The sequence below is a fragment of the Quercus lobata genome, chromosome 8 (genome assembly GCF_001633185.2).
Source record: "Quercus lobata isolate SW786 chromosome 8, ValleyOak3.0 Primary Assembly, whole genome shotgun sequence".
Lineage (NCBI taxonomy): Eukaryota > Viridiplantae > Streptophyta > Magnoliopsida > Fagales > Fagaceae > Quercus > Quercus lobata.
In genome coordinates, this window is record NC_044911.1 from 7,424,901 (window position 1) to 7,448,471 (window position 23,571).

Genomic DNA, 23,571 nt, shown 5'->3' on the forward strand with positions numbered 1-23,571 from the left:
AGTTTTCTGATGTGCAACTTGATTAGAAGTCAACAATAGATGATTCATTATGATAGTCTTTTTTATTGGTAAGTTACATATGTATGTAAGATTGGTGGTTTTGTCCAAGACTCCCAAGATAAGCAACCTTCCTGATTGGTAGTGTTGTGCTATCATGGCTCCCCTAAATAATATTTGAATGACAATTTATTTTCTGGGTCGTATAGAATATATAGAGTTGCACCCTTTTCTTGAATCAGTCAGTTCCAATTGTTTTTTTTTTTTTTTTTTTTAAAGGTGATTGTGAGTTAAACTCTGTCTCCTTTCCCATAGTACCTGAGAAGCCACAGAAGGAAGAGACTGATCCCAATGGCAGGTTCCAAGCTACAATCTTTCTGGAATCACCCTGCTGGCCCCAAGACCAGTTTGTTCCCTCTTTTCTTTCTTATTTATTGAGTTCTGTCATTTTTCTCCATATAGTTTCATAGAGCAGTCACCAAATCCACCGTGATGATTTTAATCATAATATTATTCAGGACTGGCCAAAAAATGTTACATTTTGGCAACTGGGTTTTGTATGTAATTCATGCAAATAATCAAAATATCTAATGGTTGATAAGCCATTTTTACTGTAAAACTGGTTTTGCTTGAATTTCTTTTTTTTTTTTTTTTTTTTTTTTTGAGAATCTCTTGATATAATACTAACAAGGATTTCTCCCTGTCACTCTCTGAAAACATGCAGTAAAATATATGAAATTATACGCCATACTAATGTTACCAGAATGGTTGGAAAGCGTGTTAGTTCTCTTTTAGGTCATTATGGTTCTCTGTATTCTTTAGGCAGATAATACTGCCATGTTCTAAACAGCAAAGCATTGTTTTTCTTATACAAGCAATTCTTTCCATTGAAAATAATTTCTAGTTCTTTCTAGGGGCAATCTGTTGACAGTGTTGGAAAGGAGCGAAGCAGAGAGTTATTGTAGTTAACTACTAGCATAATGAATTTCAATCCCAAGTTCGATTGCAATTCCTTCGATTCAAAACGTGGAACAATTTCATTCCAAAATGCTAATAATGATCCAAAATGTCTGTTCTCTTTCTTCCTTTATGTACCATTTCCCATTTTTGAAAAGGCAAAAAGAAATACTAGAATCTTAAATATAGAGATAATAAACTTTTTCAGAAAAGCCCAGCTACACTGTTAAGTCTTACAGCAGCCTACCTCCATTGTTCTGCATCCTACCTCCACTATTCTGCATCCCGAGATAAGTGCAGTACCAAATTCCCAATTTTGTTCCACATACCATAATGATTCGAGTTCCCAAGTAACTTAGAACCTATTATCCCTTCATTACTACTGATTACTGTCAATCCTAAATTAATTATTCATTGATGCCTTATCCCAACCGTTTGATCAAGTTGCCTCCTTAATAATGCTGACTGATGCTGAGATAGCTGGTTCAACAATATAGAACTTCTGCCCTCCTCATTTGCCTTATACAGTGATTCTTGTCTGGTATGGTATAGTACAGAGTCATTGCTTGTAATTTTAGTGTGTACATTCTTTAGAATATGTCATAATGATTGCAGTTTTCTTCTGGGCTCCAACTGTTAAATGGGGCATCAGTATTGCAAACGTTGTTGACTTCTCAGAGCCACCTGAAAGGATCTCTTATCCTCAGCAAGTTGGTATGCACCTTATAATGTTGAATTAGCATATGCTGCATTGACTGATTTCTAATTTCATTTTTTTTAAAGGATCTGGCCTTGTCCCAGACTTTTTGTGCTATATCATTAAATTGATGTCATATCACATTTCTTCTGCAGCTCTTATGTGTACTGGACTTATTTATTCACGCTTCAGCATGGTGATTACTCCGGTATGGTTACTTTTCAGCTTTGAAAATACTGAATTCAAATGCTGATCAATATTTTAAAAGTTTTTCTCTTAAAATTACAAAACGTTTTATTTGTATATTCTTGTTTTATAACATAACAATATAGCTTGTTTTCTAAGCAACTTTTTGTAATGTCCCTGTTCATAATGGCTTGAAGGTGCTTTGCTCCTCAATTATAATAGCTGCTTCATGATATGGGTTTATACTTGATTAAGTTCAATTCAACCATATACTACCCATCCCCATTTGCCATATTCTGTACAAATAGTGTCATTGTCACTTTTCCCCCCAGGCATTCTATCACTTTAACAAGTTCTAGAAAAATTTTGTTTTCTTATTAAGTATATTAGTTGTTAAGCATAATATTTATTGGCCTCTATGTTGTTTTGATTACTCTGAAATTTTTGGGCTGCATCACTTCTGCAGAACAACCATCACTTCTGCATTGGCACTCTTACAAAAGTGAATAAATACGGTACATTGAACCCAATCCAGATTTTCCCATCTTGAAGGAGGATTCAATTAGAATCTTCCGCTTGACATATGTTGGGAACCAAAAGAGACTCTAGTAAGAGGGCTGTAATAATGATATCCCTAAAGATTGGAAATTAACCAGTTTACACTATGTATCATATTTCTCCACTGGTTTGATCTTCCTTTCAAATTTAAAAGATCTTTTTGACCCCAAAAATTAGAAGTTCAGACTTGCAGGCAAAAAAGATGGATTAATATCGATGTTCAAATGGCAGTGTGATAAAAAATTTCATCTTAGAATTTAGAAAGAAGACAAAGAACAACAATAGGAAAAAGTTATCGTTGTTAGATTTTTTTTTTTTTTGGGAAGGTTTCTGAGGTTTCATTTTATCTTGAATATCATCCTTAAAAAATCATTTTCTTCTTGTTAAGTCATCTTTATAAAAAATGTGAGGGAGGAACAGGGATAATTACGCAGCCAGTAATGCTTTAGCCTTGATCATTGGGAACATGGTGGTACTTATATTCTCATGCTAATTCTGCTGAAGACAACTTTTCATTTGATGCTTTTCTTTGTACTTTTTTTCCAATAAGTTTTCCTTTCCCAATCCATATATAATTTGGACTAGCTCGTTCTAATTTATTCATTATACTGTTCTGATGTTACAGAAAAACTGGAATCTTTTTGGTAATAGTATTTTTATGGCGGGGACAGGATTGTATCAAGTAACACGCAAGATTAGGTAAGTATTTCAGTTTCACATGTCAATTGCCATATATGGTTTAACAAATACATCTACTGTTATTCCAACTGTACTATAATTAGTCATTTGAGTATGGTTCCTCTTAGAAGACATTATATTAAAACGATATTGGCTCCCAAAAAGATTAAAAGCCTCAATTTGCTGAGACGACACAACCATATGGCCTAGTCAATGAAAATTCTTTTAAAATATTTTGGAAGGCAAAATAAAAGAAGATCAAGATCAATTGCTGCTTGGTTTCAGTACTTGTAACTAATATCATGGAAGACTTGGAACACATTTGGTACTGTCAATTTTATTCTGTCCATTTTTCCTTTTGTTTATTATCACTCCTCTCTCTCTCTCTCTCTCTCATTTGATTCTGCCCAAGTTTTGTTCTTAGTGCAAATTCAGGTATGAGCTGGAACTCAACCAGCTCTAGCATCCCTGCCTTAGCTCCAGGTTGAACCAGAAAGAAGTTTGCAATAGCTGCTTATGTTGAAGTTAATTAATCGTATGGCTACGAATTTAATAACGGGTTTCAATCTTCTTTTTATTTTTCTTCCTTAGGCACGATTACATGGCAGAACTAACTGAGGCAAAAGAACAATGACAAAAATCTCTCAGGAGTCAGGACCTACATTGAAAATGGCTTGATTTTGCTAGCTTTCGTATTTTCTCAACTCATTGTCAATCTCAATCAACCGAATGTGACAGAAGGGACTTGTTCTGTTACAGTTCTAATAAGTTAATTAATCCAATGAATTGTAGCATCTCCAATGTAATTCTTCATTGTTTGTAATTCATTGGAGATTTTTTTTTTTTTGGGTGAAATGGAATTTTAAACCAAGAAAAAAACAAGTACAAAACAGTTTGGTGTAACTACAATACCATGCATCAGCTAGTAATTGGTTTACGATAGTAGTTAGCAGGGTTCAAATGCAACGCACAAGATTTCCTTTAATTACTTCCTACCTTTGCCAAAAGGCCAGCATAGTGATTTCTTTCTCAGTTTGTGTGGGTGGATGGATGGGGGTGAAGGGTATTTGATGGAAGCTCCAACAAAGAATGGTACCTGCACATGTAGAGCAGGACAACTCTTGTAGGGGGTGGCAATGAGCACTTTGAAGATTAAGTTAGTAGAGGAAATTGATGCTTTAAGAAAGTTGAGATTTTCTAGAGTTTCATACCTCAATTAAGGATCATTGGGGGGTATTTATTCCCCTTGTTGGCACTTGCTTGAGCTTATTTTACCATCAATACATGCCCTTCCTACTTCCTAGCAAGCATGATGTGTCCCTGCCCGTTTTGCCAAGCTAGGGCATGTTTTTAGATGGTGATCAAGACTCATGCTAGTGATAGGTCTAATCACATTAAATACTGAGTGAGTGGTTGGGGTCATAATTAACGCGATGGTCACTGTTTAGACGTTTTGGTCTACCTTGTAAAAGAGATTTATCTAAATAGGCTAATAAGAGTCCAAATTGATCTTGGTGCATTTTGATATGTGCAAATACCCTTTTACGCCTATTTATCGTTCTAACCCCCCATAGGCGATAGGACCATAGAATGTATGATGAAGTTGCACTACCTCAAAACATGGGAGGAGCAATATGCAAATAGAAATTAAAGCACTATGTGGATGGATGAGATGTCAACTGAATTGTTGTGTATATGACATATCTCCTCTTTTTAATAAAATTTTATTAATTTTTAAAAAACCAAAAAATTAAATTAGTATCCCAACTTTTGATTTTTCGTTTAAAAGGACAAAAGGTACTAAACATTTAATTTGGTTCCAATCTGGCTAGGAAAAAAAAATCTCTTTGTCAACAAATTATTTGGTGAAACTTTTGGAAAGGAAGGCAATGCAATTCAGGATAAACAAGGAATTGAGGACATGAATTATATGATTATAAGACTGCAAACATGGAGAATGGAATGTATGCACAAGTAAAATTAAACCCTAATTTATTCTACGATGATTGGGGAGGGGGATTCGAACGCAATTATTATAAGATTGCAAGCCTGAAAATGGCATGCATGTACATGTAAAAACTAACCCCTCCTCTTTAGTCTATGGTTTATTATTATCATTATTATTATTATTATTATTATTATTATTTACAAAAATGGGAGAGATGGATTCAAGCCAAGTTTTGCTCTTGTGAGGGGGATCAAATAGTGCAACTAAGAACATTTTCTCTCTCATTTTTTACTGTGGGGGCCGGTTAATCAATAAATATTAAAACTGTGTTAACTAGGCCTGTGACCCATCCGAGGATATTAAACCATCCGAGGAGGCCCATATAAGATTATAAGGGAAACCAAATGAAAAGAGGAGTAGATATCACATGAGATGGATCCAGTATGCGTCTGAGGACAAAATCCTTCTTGACAATATGTGTCCAAGGACGACCTGGAGGCCATATTGTTACAAACACACTTCGAAGCTACATTACCACTAAAGGTGGGACATGGGACCAAGGGTAAGAAAGAAAAGATAAACAAATATCTTTAACAACTGTTGCCTCTGCATTAATTGCCTCTCAACCAACTCTCTGGCCGCATTAATGTGGAGGTGATGCCTGAACAGTAATGAAGCAGCCTTACAGCTGCTGGTTGAAGGTTCTAGGAAGTGTTAGATGGGACAGGAAGGGATCCCCCGAATCCAACCTACATGTGTGTGGTGAAGATGACACCAAGAGGGCAGTATATAACATGAAAGAATGCATTGAGAAGGGGGATCGGAACTTCTAAACGAGTAGTGCCTAGAAGAAAACCTTATGAAATAAAGAACTTAGCTTGTTTCAAGGAGAAATTGATCGTAATATTTGTGTTAATCCATCTAGAAACGTTGGGTTTAATCATTTTTCTTTTGAATTTTATCTAGTTCTTCTATATCCACGCTCTACAAATTTATTGTTTGGGTATTTAGCGATCGAACCCAATACGAGTTTGGGATCGTTACAAATTGAGTCCTTACAATTGGCGCCGTCTGTGGGAAGAGCTTGATTTAGATTAAAAGAAATCCGGTTCAACGTCCATGATGGAGGAAGTAGGTCCACATCACTACACAGCAGGATCACATCAAGTAGATGCCAACCCACACCAAGCAGAGTCAAGAGGCTCCCAGCATGGTAATCCGCACCGGAGCCCCGAACGGAGAGAGGGCCGTGAGGGGAGTGTGCGCACAACTCATACCACCAAAAGTCGCTCTCATGGGAAGAGTCATGTTTCCCATGCAAAGAATAACAGGGACCTGCAACGTGAAATTAACGGGTTGAAAAGAGAGCTGCGCCACGCTAGGCGGGGACGTTCCCAGCCTAGCTCCGAACCATCATCCGAGGAGACGGATGGAGCTAGTTATAGGCGGAGATCCAGAACTCCGCCTAGTGAGACTTTTTCCTATGAAGAGGAGCACAGCCGTCGACATAAGCGCAAAAGCCCGCCTAGCAGGGGCTTGGGGAATAACACCATGAACAAAGCGTTAAGCCAAGTCTCCAAATCACCCTTCACAAGGAATATAGAAGATGCAATTCTTCCTCAGCGATTCCACCAGCCTACATTCACCCTATATGATGGCCGGTCAGACCCAGTAGAACACGTTAGCCATTTTAGCCAAAAGATGGCTATCTACTCCAAGGATGAGGTCTTGATGTGTAATATCTTTCCATCAAGTTTGGGTCTGGTGGCGATGAGATGGTTTAACGGTTTAAGGGCCAACTCTATTAAGTCCTTCAAAAAGCTTACCCGGGCTTTTGGCGCTCGCTTTATCACTTGCAATAGGGTTCCTCGGCCTTTGGGATCTTTGCTGTCTATATTCATGCGAGAAGGCGAGACTCTCAAAACTTATTCAGATAGATATTGGGAAATGTTTAATGAAATAGAGGGAAAGCATGATGATGTGGCCATAAGTACTTTCAAGGCTGGTCTTCCAGTCGAGCATGATTTAAGGAAATCTCTAACTAGTAAACCTGTTACCAGTGTACATCAATTGATGAATAGGATTGACAAGTACAGAAGAGTAGAAAAAAACCAACTTCAAGGAAAAGGAAAGGCTAAGGTAATCCCTCAAGAGAAGAGGGATTTCAAGTTGAACCGTTACAATAGTAACCGACCTCGGAAAGAATTTGCTGGGCAATCAAGTTCTGCTGACACCCAGGTGATTAATGCAGTGTTTCGGGAGCCAGTGCAGCAGGTATTGGAGAAGATAAAGAATGAGCCATTTTTTAAATGGCCAAACAAGATGGCAGGAGAGCCTAAGAGACGCAATCCGAACCTTTATTGCCACTATTATCAGGATCATGAGCACACGACGGAAGATTGCAAGAATTTATGGGACCATTTGGAGCAGTTGGTCCGAGAGGGGAAATTGAAGCAACTCTTGCATCATTCCAGTGGTAGGGGAGGCCAGGCAGGCTTAGAGATGTGTGGGGACGCTTCTTCAAGACTCCCCCTTGGCACAATAAACGTTATTTTTGCCGCCCTAGGGAGGACTAGATCTTGTCCTTTCAGGGTACTGTCGGTATTCCGACCTCTGGCCGAGGATCATTACCAAGCGTCAAAGAGAGCTAGGGTGGACGTCCCCTTGATTTTGGGCTTTTCGGATGAGGACAAGGTTGGAACCATACAGCCCCATGATGATGCTCTGGTGGTCACACTAAGAATTGGTAGGTACGATGTAAAAAGGGTGACGATTGATCAAGGCAGTGCTATTGATATAATGTACCCAGATTTGTATAAGGGGCTAGGTTTGAAGCCTGAGGACTTAGCAGTCTACAGTTCCCCTTCCAAAAAGACAGATCAGACTACCTATGCAAACCGGTATGGATGTGGTAGAGGTGAACTTCATTGTTGTAGATGTTTTCTTTCCATACACGGCTATTATGGGCAGACCTTGGCTTCATACCCTGGGAGCAGTCTCATCTACTCTACATCAGAAAGTGAAATACCCATCTAGCGGCCAAGTATTGGAGATAGTAGGAAGCCAGGTTGTAGCTTGGCAGTGCCTGGTAGCGGCTATACAACATCGGCTAGAGATAGAGACCTCGACTACCGCTGATAATGGATTATAGCAATTAAAACCCCCAGCATTACCCTTAGATGGACCAGCCGATAAGGTAAAGTGTGAAGATTTGGAAAGGGTAATTGTTGCTGATGATCTTGAAAGATTTTTCCAAGTTGGGGCTAAGCTGCCTTTGCAAGAGAAGGAGCGATTGTTGGGATTCCTCAAAGCAAATGTAGATGTGTTCGCATGGAGCCCATATGAAGCCCCAGGTGTAGATCTGAATTTCATTTGTCATCGACTCAACGTGAATCCTTCCGTTATTCCCAAAAGACAACCACCTCGACGACCATCAAAAGAGCACGTCGAAGCTGTCAGAAGTGAGGTGGCCAAGCTCAAGCAGGCTGGGGCTATTAAAGAAGTTTTTTACCTACAATGGTTAGTCAATACGGTAGTGGTAAAGAAGAAGACAGGAAAATGGCGAGTGTGCGTGGACTTCACGGACCTCAATAAGGCTTGTCCCAAGGATCCTTTCCCCATGCCGAAGATAGACCAGTTGGTGGATGCAACCGTTGGTCATCCTCGGATGAGTTTTTTGGATGCCTTTCAAGAATATCACCAAATACCGCTAGCATTGGACGATCAAGAGAAGATGGCTTTTGTCACCCCTATTGGAAACTATCATTATAAAATAATGCCCTTTGGTTTGAAAAATGCAAGATCTACCTATCAACGGATGATGACTAAAATGTTCGAACCACAACTGGATAGAAACATTGAAGTCTATATTGATGACATGGTAGTGAAGAGTAAGGTGGTGTCCGAGCATGTGGAAGATCTCACGAACATCTTTGGAATACTGAGAAAGCATAAGCTACGCCTGAATGCTTTAAAGTGTTCCTTTTGTGTAGGCTCCGGGAGGTTCTTGGGATACATGGTGACTCATAGAGGAATTGAAGTGAACCCAGATCAGATTAAGGCCATCAACGATTTACAAGCACCTCGGAATCCGAAAGAGGTGCAAAAACTGACTGGAATGACTGCTGCTTTGAACCGATTTATCTCCAGGTGTCGTCCCTTTTTCCTTTTATTGCATAAGTGGAAAGGATTTGAATAGACCGAGGAGTGTGCTATGGCATTTCAGCAGTTGAAGGAGTACCTGTCCAGGCCGTCTATCATGTCTAGTCTTAAGGTGGATGAGGTCCTGTTTGCTTATCTGGCAGTTGCCTCTCATGCAGTTAGTTTTGTCTTAATACGAGAGGACAGTGGCTTCCAAAGACTAGTTTATTACGTATGTAAGTCCCTTCATGAAGCTGAGGTGAGATACTCATCATTGGAAAAGGCCATCTTGGCGGTGGTCCATGCAACATGCAAACTTCCACATTACTTTCAGGCCCATACTGTGGTTGTTTTAACTCAGCTGCCTTTCAAGTCCATACTTAGAAATGCAGATTACACTGGGAGGATTGCTAAGTGGGGCACAATCTTAGGTGCTTTCGACATCAAGTATATGCCTCGCACCTCTGTGAAAGGCCAAGTCCTTGCCGATCTGGTAGCTGAGTTCGCCGAGTGTCCAGAAGAAGCTAACATGAAGCAAAGTGACATGGATGAAAAATCGATTAGTCTGATATCCACACAAGGCGGTTCCTCCTGGAGAGTATATGTGGACGGAGCAGCAAACCAACAGGGGGCAGGATTGGGGCTAGTTTTGATATCCCCTGAAGAGATCATCATTGAGAAATCCTTGAGGTTGGGATTCTCGGCTACCAACAACGAAGCAGAGTACGAAACTTTGTTGATGAGAATGAGTATGGTCTAGAAAATGGGTGGAAAAGTAACAGAATTATTCTCGGATTCAAGATTGGTAGTCGGCCAAGTGAAAGGAGAACTAGAAGCCCGAGATCCAAGAATGTAGGGGTATTTGAGTCAAGTTAGGCGTATGCAAATGAAATTTGAATCTTTCGACTTGTCGCATATCCCCCAAGGTGAAAATACCCACGCCGATTCCCTGGCAACCCTTGCCACCTCTTCAACACGGAACTTTCCTCGGATGATAATCGTCGAAGATTTGTATACTCCCACACCACCAGAAAAGGACGTATGTCAGGTTCATCAAGTCAATCTAACGCCGAGTTGGATGGATCCCCTATTGAAATACCTCGAAAATGACACATTGCCCGAAGAGAAAATAGAAGCGGAGAAAATACGGAGGAAAGCTCCTCGGTTTTGGTTATCTGAGGACAAAAAGTTATACAAACGGTCCTTTTCTAGGCCGTACCTACTTTGTGTACATCCCGAAATGTCAGAGTCACTCCTAGAGGAGCTGCATGAAAGAATTTGTGGAAGTCATACAGGGGGAAGGTTCCTATCACACCGAGCCATTACTCAAGGATATTGATGGCCAAATATGCAGAAGGAAGCGCATGAGTATGTTAGAAAATGCGACCAGTGTCAAAGGTTCGCTCCAAACATCCACCAGCCTGGAGGAATTCTTAACCCTCTGTCCAGCCCTTGGCCTTTTGCTCAATAGGGGCTAGATATTGTCGGCCCTTTTCCTAAAACCTTAGGAAACAAAAAGTATCTGCTGGTCGGCACAGATCATTTTACTAAATGGGTCGAAACTGAACCTTTGGCTAATATCAAAGATGTAGATGTTAAGAGGTTTATTTGGAAGAATATTGTTATGCGATTTGGAACTCCGCGCACTCTTGTCTCGGATAATGACCTTCAATTTGATAGTAAGGCCTTCAGGCAATACTGTTCAGGCTTAGATATAAAGAATAGATATTCCACTCCGGCCTATCCTCAAGGGAATGGGCAAGTTGAAGTTGTTAACAAAGTAATAGTCAATGGACTTAAAGAAGAGACTAGATGATGCAAAAGGAAAATAGGTGGAGGAATTGCCACATGTTCTCTAGACCTATCGAACAACGCCTCGACGATCAACAGGAGAGACTCCTTTTTCCATGACTTATGGAGCTGAGGTCGTCATCCCTCTGGAAACCGGATTCCCAACGTTAAGGACTAGTACATTTTCCTTGGACAGTAACAATGGGCTGTTGGGAAAAAGCTTAGACTTGATCGAAGAGCAAAGGGAGAATGCAATGGTCCAATTGGCTTACTACCAGCATAAACTCAAGCAATGCTATGATATTAATGTAAAGTTAAGACCGTTAATGGTAGGAGATCTGGTGCTGAGGAAAGTTCTGGGAACCACCAAGAATCCAACTTGGGGAAAATTAGGGCCTAATTGGGAAGGGCCTTATCGGATTACTTCAGTAGCCGGAATAGGAGCCTATTATCTGGAAGACCTAGATGAAAAAACTGTACTCCATCCTTAGAATGTAAATAATCTCAAGAGATATTATTATTAATAAAAGTAGTCTAGTTTGGGTTTCCTTTAATTTATGCTGATCATGCATCTTGTGTTTCCACATCTAATGACTCTATTGAAGTATTAAACAGAAATTAAGTTATGTCAGGTCCTCAAACCACAAGCTTAGTGGAAATTAATGTCCTATGACATCTATTGAAGTATTAAACAGAAACTAAGTTATGTTAGGTCCTCGGACCACAAGTTTAGTGGAAATTAATGCCCTATGACATCTATTGAAGTATTAAACAGAAACTAAGTTATGTCAGGTCCTCAGACCATAAGCGTAGTGGAAATTAATGCCTTATGACATCTATTGAAGTATTAAACAGAAACTAAGTTATGTCAGGTCCTCGGACCACAAGTTTAGTGGAAATTAATACCCTATGACATCTATTGAAGTATTAAACATAAACTAAGTTATGTCAGGTCCTTGGACCATAAGCTTAGTTGAAATTAATACCCTATGGCATCTTGTGAAGTATTAATTAGAAACTAAGTTATGTCAAGTCCTTGGACCACAAATTTAGTGAAAATTAATACCCTGTGAAATCTATTGGGTCACTAAGTGGGTTCCTTAGAAACTAATACAGCTTCTTGCTATTAAAATGCTAGGGCCACTTGGGCTTATGCATTTCAGGATAACAAATTCTCAAATATCGTCCTAAGATCACAGGATTTTTAATTACCTATTGAAGATATAAACCCCACTAAGCCTATGAACATCATCTAATGTATAACTGAAGTACTTTAGACCCAACTTTATCCAACTTTTGAACATTCCCTTAAGTTTCAATTTATTAGAAGGAATGTATATGTATCCAAAATGTCTCCCTGAGATCTCATAGTATTAATGTTTATCACCCATTTTTTACCGCCAACAGTTAGTGTGTATAAATTATTTTTTCTCTTGCAAACAAAAAACAGTCAAGATGAATCCATTCAAGCTAAGATAACGGAGTAAACAATTACAAAAATGAGATAAAACGGCAACAACAATTAGCAAATAGACAAAAAATCCTTACAAAAGTCCTAATCAAATTATAAAATAAGTCCTATTTTTTCAACTTAATTTGGAGCTTGGGAGCTTGGTTGGTTGATTTATCTGCCTCCAAGGTAGTAACTCCCTTCTTGTCCTTAGTAGCTCCGCCAACGGGCATGATTGTGGAAGCCAAGTCCTGTTGAAAGCCTTGAGAGGCTACCTCTGCCTCAGAAGCTACTGCAGTCTTGTCCAAGGAGGCTTCTGGAGGGGCATTAGCCTCTTTAGCTGGTTCTGGTTGGCCAGGAGGAGGAAGATTTTGAGGCAAAACCTCTTGATTAGGATTAGTGGTTGAGGGAGTGTCTTCAGCTTGACTGGATGGAGGAGCCGAGGTGCGGATTGCTGTAGGGTAGAACACATTCTCTGCCTTCCTTAACTCGGATGAAGCCTCAACCCCAGTTCGGTTAAGGACTTCATTCCAAGTTTGGGCGCAATAAATGCGGCACACCACAGGCACTTCTACCCTTAGGGTCTCCTCCGTCTCAGCCACCCCGATTTCGTAGCCTTTCTGTTTGACCTCATTCGCTGCTTGCTCGGCCTCAGCCTTTGCCCTCTCGGCTTCCTACTTGGATTTTTCAACTTGCTCCCTTAATTTTTGGGTTTCCTCCAAGTGCTTTTTAAGAACTGCCACTTGCTCTCGGGCAGCCTTCAACTCTTCATTTGCTTCGCGCAAACGCTTTCTCTGGTCCTCAGCTTGCTTTTGGAAGCCTTCTAAGGTCGAGTCAGCACTTTTGCGAGCTTGCTCCTCAGCGGCTAATTTTTTCTTTGTTTCCGCCAAGTCTTGCTCGAAAATTGTTAAAGTTCGTACGGCTGACGACTGGCTTTTCCTTTCATCTTCTAACTGATTGTAGCAATTATTGAGCATCTCATCTAGTCTAAAAGTGTTTTGGATAACCTAAAAGGAAGAAATTAACACTATAAGTCAATAAAGAGTACACATCAGTGAGTAATGATCATAAAAAGGAAAAGAAGAGAGTTAGCACTATACCATTCCCAAATATCTTTTATTATTGAGGATGAGTTCATTCTTCCTTGCGTTTTTTATTTCGGCCATGTCCTTTGGGAGTAACAAAGTCTCTTCTATAGCCGAGGCTATGTGACACCCAACGCCACCGTCAAAGTCCCTAATAGATGCATCATCTCGTAGAGGCTCCCCACCATGCATGGGTGCTAGTAGCTAGGCTTGAGGCTTAGGAGGTTGAATGTCAGACCTCTCCTGGCCTCGCTGAAGAGGATGGCAAGTTTTCTGTTGCTTTGCAACTCGTTGGGCATCTTCCTCACGGGTCGGACGGGACTTTCCAGCATCCACCACGTCTTTCCCTTTCTGCTCCCTGTGCCTCTTCAATTCAGCAGCATCAGCTCTGACTGGCTGGAGAGGTTGATGAGAAGGCTGATGAGAAGCAGAAGGAGGAGACCTGGTGGGAAGAGAAAGAATCTGGGATTGCGATGATTTTCCCGGCGCATTCTTCCCAGGCTGATTCTTTATCAACTCCAATAGACTTTTTTGGGGCTTCCTTTGTATTCCCATCTCGTCAAGATCTTCCTCAAAGCGTATAGGTTGATCAGAAATCCCAAAATCGTCCGAGGAGTCTAAGAGTTCTACAACTTCTTCTTCTTCCTTTTCAACTTCTTCTTCTTCTTCTTCTTCTTCTTCTTCTTCCTCTTTCTCTTCTACTTCCTCTTCCCTGAGGGTAGGCTAGGATGAAGAGGCTCCTGTTGAGATAGCGGCAACAAAAAGGGGCTTAGTGCGGGAGGTGTCCTTAGGAAGTGAAACACCTTCTGGAACGATGAACCCCTTGTAAGCAACGCTAATACGGTGAAGCCGAGGGTCGCGAGCTTTGATCATGCACTTCGGTGCTTGAAAAGCAAACGAGAGGGGGGTGTAGTCGAGGATTAAATGGGCTGCCCGAAGTTGGCCGTCGGCTTCGTTCACGTATATCTCGGCTTTCAATACCCTGTCCAAACTTGCTTTGTTGACTAAACTAAGTTTGGGCTTGGTAAAACGTCTATCTGCAAAATCATTGAATTAAAATGAAGCGTCATTAGAGATAAGAATACTAAGACTCAAAAAAAAAAAAAAAAAAAAAAAAAAAAAAAAAAAGGGGAAAACATGTATGTATAAACCGAACGTTATGGAATCTATGACTGCATTCCCACTTGGTTCTCCTTCCTCCATGGGGTATGGCAGACCATCATGCCATTCCCCAGAAAAGATAAGGAAATTCTCCTTTAGGTTCTTGTTTGAAGTGGGAAGGTACTGAATTAGCCTCACCGCGGGATACCTCGACTTGAGATAATATCCCTGCCCCTTCAAATGGTTGAGGTTGTACACCCAATGGGTCAGGTTTAGGTCCATCCTCTCATTCAAGACTTCTATGCTTTTCAAGACCCTAAACATGTTTGGGGCACACTGAGTTGGGGATAACCTAAAGAACCTAAGGTAGCTCCTAGTAATCTTACCTATGGGGATGGTCATCCCGCCTTCTATGAAGGCAATAATGGGAATAACTACTTCCCCTGTTCTTCTAGCACCGGCCCATTCCCCTTAGGTTGCGTACCTCATACCCACTGTTGAGGGAATCCTATACTTAGCGTGGAAATTTCTCATACCTTCCTTGGACTCAACCAGACATCGAAACTTACCCTCTTTCCCCATTTTCCTAAAGGGTTTAGTAGAGAAATTAACGAGTTTAAGATGAAAGCTGTAAAGGTTTTAAGAAGACTTACAGGTTTGAAAGAGGGTCCTCGGACAAGATTTTAGTATTTGTAGATACCTAGGAAAACGACAAAAAAGGAGAAAGACAGGTTCACTGTATGAGCTCTAGAATTGTGTGATCGTTGAAGGTAAGAAAGAGAGTTGATTTGAGAATTCCTTTATAGTCGTGAAGAAGTTATGAGCGGGAAATTTCCCGCTCACAAAACGAGACAGACCCCCCATCATTCGATTTACATCTTACCGTTGAACGTGGAAGACAGGGGCGTCGCCAAAATTTAATGCTACCGCGCTCGAGACGCTGAAGCGTCAGGAGCATGCCCAAAACATAAAAGGATATGGGCTTATGACATCAAAATCAATCTTTTCTCCTGAGGAGTCGAAAAGCAAGATTTTGAGGGGCTATTGTGGGAGCCGGTTAATCAATAAATATTAAAACCGTGTTAACTGGGCCTGTGGCCCATCCGAGGACGTTAAACCATCCGAGGACGTTAAACCATCCGAGGAGGCCCATATAAGATTATAAGGGGAACCAAATGAAAAGAGGAGTAGATATCACATGAGATGGGTCCAGTATGCGTTCGATGACAAAATCCTTCTCGGCAATATGTGTCCGAGGATGACCTAGAGGCCATATAGTTACAAACACACTTTGAAACTACATTACCACTAAAGGTGGGACATAGGACCAAGGGTAAGAAAGAAAAGATAAACAAATATCTTTAACAACTGCTGCCTCCGCATTAATTGCCTCTCAACCAACTCTCTAGCCGCATTAATGTGGAGGTGATGCCTGAACAGTGATGAAGCAGCCTTACAGCTGCTGGTTGAAGGTTCTAGGAAGTGTTAGATGGGACAGGAAGGGATCCCCTGAATCCAACATACACGTGTGTGGTGAAGATGACACCAAGAGGGCAGTATATAACATGAAAGAATGCATTAAGAGGGGGGATCGGAACTTCTAAACGAGTAGTGCCTAGAAGAAAACCTTATGAAATAAAGAACTTAGCTTGTTTCAAGGAGAAATTGATCGTAATATTTGTGTTAATCCATCTAGAAACGTTTGGTTTAATCGTTTTTCTTTTGAATTTAATCTAGTTCTTCTATATCCACGCTCTACAAATTTATTGTTTGGGCTTTTAGCGATCGAACCCAATATGAGTTTGGGATCGTTACAAATTGAGTCCTTACATTAACGTTTTGTAATAAAGTTTTATTTCGTAAAAAATGAAAAGGAGAATTCGTCCAATATTCTTCTTCTTCTTCTTCTTTTAATGAATACTTTCTAGTGACTTTCAAAAGTTCACATATTGGCTAGCCTAGTATCACAACATTACAACTAGTTCTATTGCCTATCAAATATCTTCCTTTTTTTTTTTTTTTTCCTCACAACAAGGTGGGAGATGGTAATTCCAAAGTCCGTGTGATGATTTTTTTTTTTTATTATTAAGCCAATATATCAATTGGTTTTTTATATAATTAAGATTTTAACCTCAAATCTTTTATTCAAGATACAAAAAACTTTATTTAATGAGCTAAATGTAACCCATAATGAAAATGTAAATATGATAATGCTTAAAACAAGGAACTGAAAATTTTGAGAAGCCAAAATGACCATTAATATAGAGCATATGGGGGCAAAAAAACTCCTCACCTTTAACACTGACTTCACCTTGATAAAAGCTTATGGTAAGGTCGGTTGTTATCTTCCTCTTTTTATTTTTTCTTTTCTTCCCCCCCCCCCCCCCCCCCCACCTTCCTTCTTTTTATTTTTTGAATAGTAGATAGTTAGAAAACGAGGATTTGAACTTTAAATATTTCTATTAAAAATATCAAAATGTGTCAATTGAACTATAAGACTTTTGACATAATGTTACTATTATCTACTTGTTACTAAAATGAACTCTATTTTCTCTTCTTTTCATTTTTATTTTTTTGCTGCATTATTAGTAAAATGATTTATATAAGAGAAATTATTCAATTCATTAACTTATTATATTTTTCTCTCACATAAATGTGAGTTTCATGTGTACATCCACACATGAAACTCACATTTATGTGAAAAGAATAAATAATAATAATAATAATAATAATAATAATAATTTGAATAATTTCACCCAATGACAAACAATTGTACAGATACCTTTAAAAAATTAATAATTATAAAAACCCTTTTAAACGGTGCCGTTTGTTCTGTGTTACAAAAAATTGAACCACTTGTATGTGTCACGTGGCTATATATATTACCTCGTAGCAACACAGACATGGAGTTCTACGAGTGCGACTTCGAGTCTATCCTCATGAGCCACTGTTCTTCTGGAGCCTTCTAAAAGCCAAAGTAAAAACCCAACAGGACTTTTAACCTACTAATATCCCATAATGCCCCCCGGTTTACCTAGCAAATAATAATTAAAAACTCATCGAAGCCAAAGCAATATACAATCAAAAACACACTCTTAACTTTAATAATAATAATAATTTTTTAAAAAGAAAAAAATTAAGAATAGTTATAATGCGCATAAATTTGGATATATTTCTTATTATCTTCGTTCTAAACTTGTTCATTCCATATAACAATTATCAAATTGTCATACTTTATTGTTAAATGATATCACTAAACCGGCTTTTCTATGTTGTGAGTTGTGTGATATTAAATTCAGGTTCCCACTCTCCTGTGTGTGTGTTTCAGTCCTGTGTCTTTCTCAAAAAAAATAATATCACTAAAATGTTATCTTTTTTAAATCATTGATGGGTAAAGTGATTTTTTTTTTTTTTTTCACAAGAGAGTAATGTGTTATGTTTTAATTTTACATGTGTATAAATTTCTAAATCTATATAAGCCGAATCTCATTCCTTTTGGTGAGTTTGAACAAAAATCTTATGTCTCCTACTCATTAGAAGTGGTTCACTTGAGAGAGAAAGAGTATTCTACTTAATATATTGTATTCTCTTTTTTTATTTTATTTACTTATTGAAACTTGAATTTGAATATGGGTCCTTAATTTATTATAAACAAAGTATTTTTAGCTTGAAGGGTCATGGTACAAAGACTTTGAGAAATGAGTTTGAACTATAAAAAAAATAAAAAATTTGTGCATCTAGTAGTCATGTTCTTGTACTCATGAGTCTCTCGCAAATGACAAAACTTTTGTGCAAGCAAAACATGAATCAAAAAATTGCATTGAAAGCTTTGATCCATAAAGCAAGTAATTAGCTTTGATCCAAAAAGCAAGTAATTCATGAAAATAGACTAAATTATCTACAACATAGTAGAGCTACTTTTCCAAAATAGCTATAATCCTAAAAAAAAAAAGATTTAAGTGCAAAGTGGATCCAAAATCACAAAATAGAACTTGATCTAAACCATACTATAATTTCTTCCTACTTTATTTAAGTTACTTAAAAAATTATAACTAAATTTTGCCACTAAAAGGATTCTACAATATACTCTTCTTCTTTTTTAATGCATGGTACATGTAATAGTTAATCTTGTGTTACAAGTAAGCATACATATAAATTATCCAAAAAAAGGTAACAGGTTTTTTTTAAAGCAAAAATTAAATAGACATAGTACATATATAAAATAAAATAAAAGGTAAATATAAAAGTGTCTTTTGCTTTGAACTTTTTTTTTTTTTTTTTTTTATGAGAAAGTTGCTTTGAACCTTTTGATCATTGTAAACCGTTGTTGCAGTAATAACTAATAAGAATAAAATTTATTCAAAAGATACAGAAAAATTATTTTTTCAAAAAAATTGAAAAAAAAAAAAAAAAAGAAGAAAAATAAGAAAAGGGCAATTTAGTCAACCAATAAATGGTATGCCAAAACCCCGGATTTTCCAATCTTGATGGTTTTCTTTCTCCCCAAGCACAGAACCGCTGTTTTTTCCGATACTTTCCTCTCATAAACCCTTCCCCAACACTCTCTCTCTCTGTTCCTAGAACCTTACCTCTTTTTCTTGTTTCCCATTTTGCCCTTTCCTCTGATTCATCTTCATCCTCCGGCCATGTTCTCTAGGGTTTTGTCACGCGTGCCCAGGCGCGTCGTCTCACGCGGCTCCTTTCTCGCCCTCTCCTCTGTTCCTCAAAAGCAACAGGCTCCGATCCTCTGCAACCAGCTCCACTCCCTCGTTCGTGCATCCCCCAACGTGGTACTCAATTCAAACCCTCCGTTTTTGTGAATAGTTGTAATCAGGGTTTTGCTAGGGTTTTAGGGTTTTTCCTGTAAATTAAGCCATTGCAACTGCCCCTTTAGATTCAGGTCTCATTTTGATGGTATTTTTTTTTTTTACCTTCTGAAATTTCACTTACCCAGAAATGGAAAACATGTAAATTTGTGATTTTATGTGTCTTATTGATCAAAGCTAATCAATTGGAGTTGAAAGTAGGTTTTTATTTATTTATTTGGATGATTTATTTTTGGTTTTTTGCTTACAATAGGTATATAGATGCTTGAATTTTATTGTTTATTTGAATCAGGGTTTTATTAGAGTATAAGGGTTCCTGTTATTTTGAGGAGGAGCTGTTAGGTTCATTTTGCTTAGCTTTAATGCTAGTCTTTTTTTAGTACTACTTAAATATGAGATTTAAGGTTTTTTGAGTTTTGGGTATTAAAAAGCTTAGACTTTTGGATCCTTTTTTATTTTATTTATCAGGTTTTAGCATTTGTAGATGCTTGGATTTGGTTTTCTTTATGTTTGAAAATTAGTGTTTCGATTTACTGGTTTGAATGTGTAAAAGACTAACAGTGTGTTTGCATGCTCCCATTGAGTTGGAAAACACTTAGTACTGTTCTGCATAATGTTTGAAACAGGTATATTGTGCTTACGGTAGCATTATGTTTCAAGCACATGATTAGAAGCTAAATTTTTTTGGTAAAAATAGTTGAATGTTTGATTTGATTGTCTAATAAAGTAAAACTGGATATGTTGTCTTGAAGGAATACATCTATTGCACCCTTATTTACCTCAAGTTTTAATTGAGATCGAGTAGCTATAGCGGATCCATTTAGAGATCAAAACCTGTTCCGGGTACACCCATTTTAGTAGCAACTGCCCCTAAGCCGGTTTCATTTTTTGTTGATTTCTGTACACCCCCCCCACCCCCCCAATGCCCACTTAAAAAATAAATAAATAAAAAATTCTGAACACTTGAAGGCATTCCAAAAACGATTCAGGTTAGTGCTTTGCAGTTTTATTTTTATTATGGGTACTGTGGTAAAAATTTTCTATTATTTTAGAGCCGTCTTTACTTGGTTGCTCTGTTAACTTCTGTTTTCTTATTTATAATAATTTGTGTTTGCAAGTTTTTACAATGTAAATGGTATTCTCAGTGAGTTGCTCATCTGAATTTTATTTTCCAGTCAGTTCCAGGTCAGGTGGCTTTCTTACATCATTCAGCAACCTGCTCCATCTTCCAAAGATTTGGAGTTTCTTCATCTGCCTCCCCTGAGCCTACTGACAAGGAAAATGGGAGTACTGTAGATAATAACGGTGCTCCTACTACTAGTGGAGATGCTAAACTTGCCGATCAAGCTGAAGATTCAGGTCCTGGACAGAGAAAAGCTGCTGGGGCAAAAGAATCAGGTCAATCCCAGTCTACAATGTCTGGATCTGTCAAAAGACAGAGAAAAGTTACTAAACGAACTGCATTTTCTGATTCAGATTCAGAGAGCAAGGGTGAGCTGTCCATGGATGATTTGGTTAAACTAGTGACAGAGAAGGAAGAACTTTTGATGTTGAAGCACCAAGAGATTGAGAAAATGCAAGATAAAGTTCTCCGTACTTATGCAGAAATGGAGAATGTCATGGACAGGACAAGACGCGAAGCAGAGATCACAAAAAAATTTGCCATACAGGTCTGTATTTTTTTTCCACGTATAATGGCTATGTAATTTCACTTGAATTCCGGTTCATTATGCAAATTTTTTTTCCTCTCTCTTTTTTTGTTTTTGTTTTTTTTATAAGTAAAATTTTATCTAGTTTCTTTAGTAGTCTGAACTCTGACATACTCAGTAAAAAAAAATGTCCAGAATTTTGCAAAGAGCTTACTGGATGTTGCAGACAACTTGGGAAGAGCTTCTTCAGTTGTCAAAGAGAGTTTTGCAAAAATTGACACATCCGAAGATCCATCTGGAGCTGTGCCTCTCTTAAAAGCACTTCTAGAAGGTGTTGAAATGACCGAGAAACAACTTGTGGAGGTAAGTTTCCTATAAATATTAGTATGTCACCAACACTCACAACTGAGCCTTGCAGTTTCCTGATTACACAAGAATTTGTAGCTGTCAAACACTTTCAATCTTATGTTTTACCTTTACATATTTCGTAAATAAAAAAGTACAAACAAGAATCAGATTGTCATCTTTTTTAAAAATTTCTAATGCTATAAATTTTTAATTAAATATGCGTTGCTGCAACAAATAGAATTTTAAGGACATTGTTATTAATTGTAAATTTCTTCTCTCTCTCTCTCTCTCTCTCTCTCTCTCTCTCTCTCTCTCTCTCTCAGAAAGCATAGCTTTCTTTACTCAACATTTGCACTTTTATGCGATGTAGCAAGATAAATAAGAAGTTATATCTAATGCTTTGAGGTTTATGAATGCTTTTGCTTTCAGGTATTTAAAAAATTTGGATTAGAAAAATTTGATCCTACAAATGAGCCATTTGATCCAAATAGTCATAATGCAGTTTTCCAAATGCCAGATGCTTCCAAGCCACCAGGCACTGTTGCTGTAGTTCTTAAGGTATCAATTTTTTAAAGCCATTTATTCATCATGTATTCTTTTCAAAATGAGTAGTTATGCTGATACATTTTTTGTTCTATTTGCATGTATAAAATTTCAAAGATCTCTTAGCCACTTGATCTATTTTGATTCATATATCTTTTCACTGCTTTGCTAAGTGTGACCTATTCCTTGAAACAATGTTGTAGTTATAGCTTTCTTGTGTTTGAATTACAGTCAGGGTACATGCTTTATGATCGAGTTATTCGGCCAGCTGAAGTTGGTGTGACTCAAGCAGTGGAGAATGATGCAACTGAGGATTAGTGCAGCTTACAAGGGCTCTCAGGCTTGAAGAAATTACTCGGTGGAGTTTTTACTGCATATCATCAAAAATTTTGTGCATGTTTGAGAGAAGGATTAAATATAATGTTGTTTTGTTTGATTAGTTCTAGCAACTGTTTTGAGCACAACATATAGGACTGATTATTTTTTTCTTCCAGCGTAATTTATCCTTGTTAGCTATAATTTTGTCAAAAAATACCTGTCATTATCCTTTTTATTTTTTAATAATCGATATGGATGGCCATTTACGCGCCATTTGTTTTAAAATATTTTACACTGAAAATGTTTTCATTTTACAATGTTTGGTTGTGCACTTGCAAATGCTCAACGATTTATTTTCCAGTGTTTCTACATGGTAAAATGAGGATTAAAAAAAAATCTTCAATCAGAAACAACTCAAACTCAAAATTCTATGAATCAAACTCAAACTCAAAATTAGGTATAAAAAAAATAAAAACCAGATTTGCCCAAGCACAGATTTGCATGCAAATAAACCCAGTTCTCCACCCCACCCCCCCACAAAAAAAAAAAAAAAAAAAAAAAACCCGGAACATGAAAGAACCTTCGAATTGCTTCTCAAATAGTATTTTTCTTGTGGCATACAATTAATTGAGTTGTTGAAGTATTGAACATTGAAAGGCCTCTACGCTGGTAAAGCCGTAGAAGATCAGGAAATGACGCCTAGGAAAAATAAGATAGGTTCTTGTCCGTAGGATAGAGACTTTGGTATGAGTTTCCACCATCTTCTTCTATCTTGGAGAAACTACTCCGTTGGGTGTTGCTAAAGGAGGTGGAGCCAGTAATGGCGGGAAGAGAGGGATCAAAGGTGGCTGGGTTGTGGAGAGAAAACTAAGAGGGAGAGAGAGTGTGAGAGGGGTATCGGTACTAAGAGGGAGCTGCCAATGTAAAATGTTTTACCAAAATTTCAAATGTAAAACATTTTGCACAAATTTGACTAGGTTGATTTAGTTGACTGAAAGTATTTTATTGCAAAATAAACACTATAAAATGTGAAAATATATTAGATGCTAATGATTTTCACTTATCTATTGTTGCCAAGTCCTATTACGTAGGTTTATAAAAGAAAAAGCCCCCTTTAGTAGATTTCTTTATGTATAGTGTTTTTTATGGCCCTCAAAATTTTCTTTTCCCTAAAATTTGGTTTAATTTCATCTTGAAAGATAAAAACGTTGCAATCCTTGATATATTTGAAGCCTCAAGAGCAATAATTTCTTCTATTCTCAATTTAATTTATTCTTGGTGGTCAGTAAAAATATATCA

At 38.0% G+C, this 23,571-nt stretch overlaps 2 protein-coding genes across 4 annotated transcripts; both read left to right on the forward strand.

The window, feature by feature from the left end:
• The first annotated feature begins 64 nt into the window (after window positions 1-64).
• Window positions 65-3,859, forward strand: LOC115955154 (mitochondrial pyruvate carrier 4-like). Of its 2 annotated transcripts, XM_031073207.1 has the most exons (5): window positions 65-403; window positions 1,570-1,668; window positions 1,807-1,859; window positions 3,021-3,094; window positions 3,665-3,859. In XM_031073207.1, the coding sequence occupies exons 1-5, from the start codon at window positions 349-351 to the stop codon at window positions 3,705-3,707; spliced, it is 324 nt and encodes a 107-aa protein (XP_030929067.1). In that variant the 5' UTR covers window positions 65-348; the 3' UTR covers window positions 3,708-3,859. The 2 variants fall into 2 exon arrangements, with proteins under 2 accessions (XP_030929067.1, XP_030929068.1); XM_031073208.1 differs by lacking the exon at window positions 3,665-3,859 and having other exon boundaries at window positions 3,021-3,098.
• A 15,190-nt stretch (window positions 3,860-19,049) lies between these two features.
• Window positions 19,050-22,486, forward strand: LOC115958235 (grpE protein homolog 2, mitochondrial-like). 2 transcript variants are annotated; one of them, XM_031076632.1, is made up of 6 exons: window positions 19,050-19,378; window positions 20,590-20,812; window positions 20,891-21,084; window positions 21,259-21,426; window positions 21,841-21,969; window positions 22,186-22,486. In XM_031076632.1, the coding sequence occupies exons 1-6, from the start codon at window positions 19,235-19,237 to the stop codon at window positions 22,270-22,272; spliced, it is 945 nt and encodes a 314-aa protein (XP_030932492.1). In that variant the 5' UTR covers window positions 19,050-19,234; the 3' UTR covers window positions 22,273-22,486. The 2 variants fall into 2 exon arrangements, with proteins under 2 accessions (XP_030932492.1, XP_030932491.1); XM_031076631.1 differs by having other exon boundaries at window positions 19,063-19,378; window positions 20,590-21,084.
• Window positions 22,487-23,571: the final 1,085 nt, after the last annotated feature.

Bases quoted from the DNA above. Each gene is read 5' to 3' on its own strand.
- LOC115958235 (XM_031076631.1), top strand. From the start codon at position 19,235: ATGTTCTCTAGGGTTTTGTCACGCGTGCCCAGGCGCGTCGTCTCACGC. The intron at 19,379-20,589 runs GTACTCAATTCA...TTTATTTTCCAG, and splicing joins TTCGTGCATCCCCCAACGTG to TCAGTTCCAGGTCAGGTGGC. The intron at 21,427-21,840 runs GTAAGTTTCCTA...TTTTGCTTTCAG, and splicing joins CCGAGAAACAACTTGTGGAG to GTATTTAAAAAATTTGGATT.
- LOC115955154 (XM_031073207.1), top strand. From the start codon at position 349: ATGGCAGGTTCCAAGCTACAATCTTTCTGGAATCACCCTGCTGGCCCC. The intron at 404-1,569 runs GTTTGTTCCCTC...TAATGATTGCAG, and splicing joins CCCTGCTGGCCCCAAGACCA to TTTTCTTCTGGGCTCCAACT. The intron at 3,095-3,664 runs GTAAGTATTTCA...TTTCTTCCTTAG, and splicing joins CAAGTAACACGCAAGATTAG to GCACGATTACATGGCAGAAC.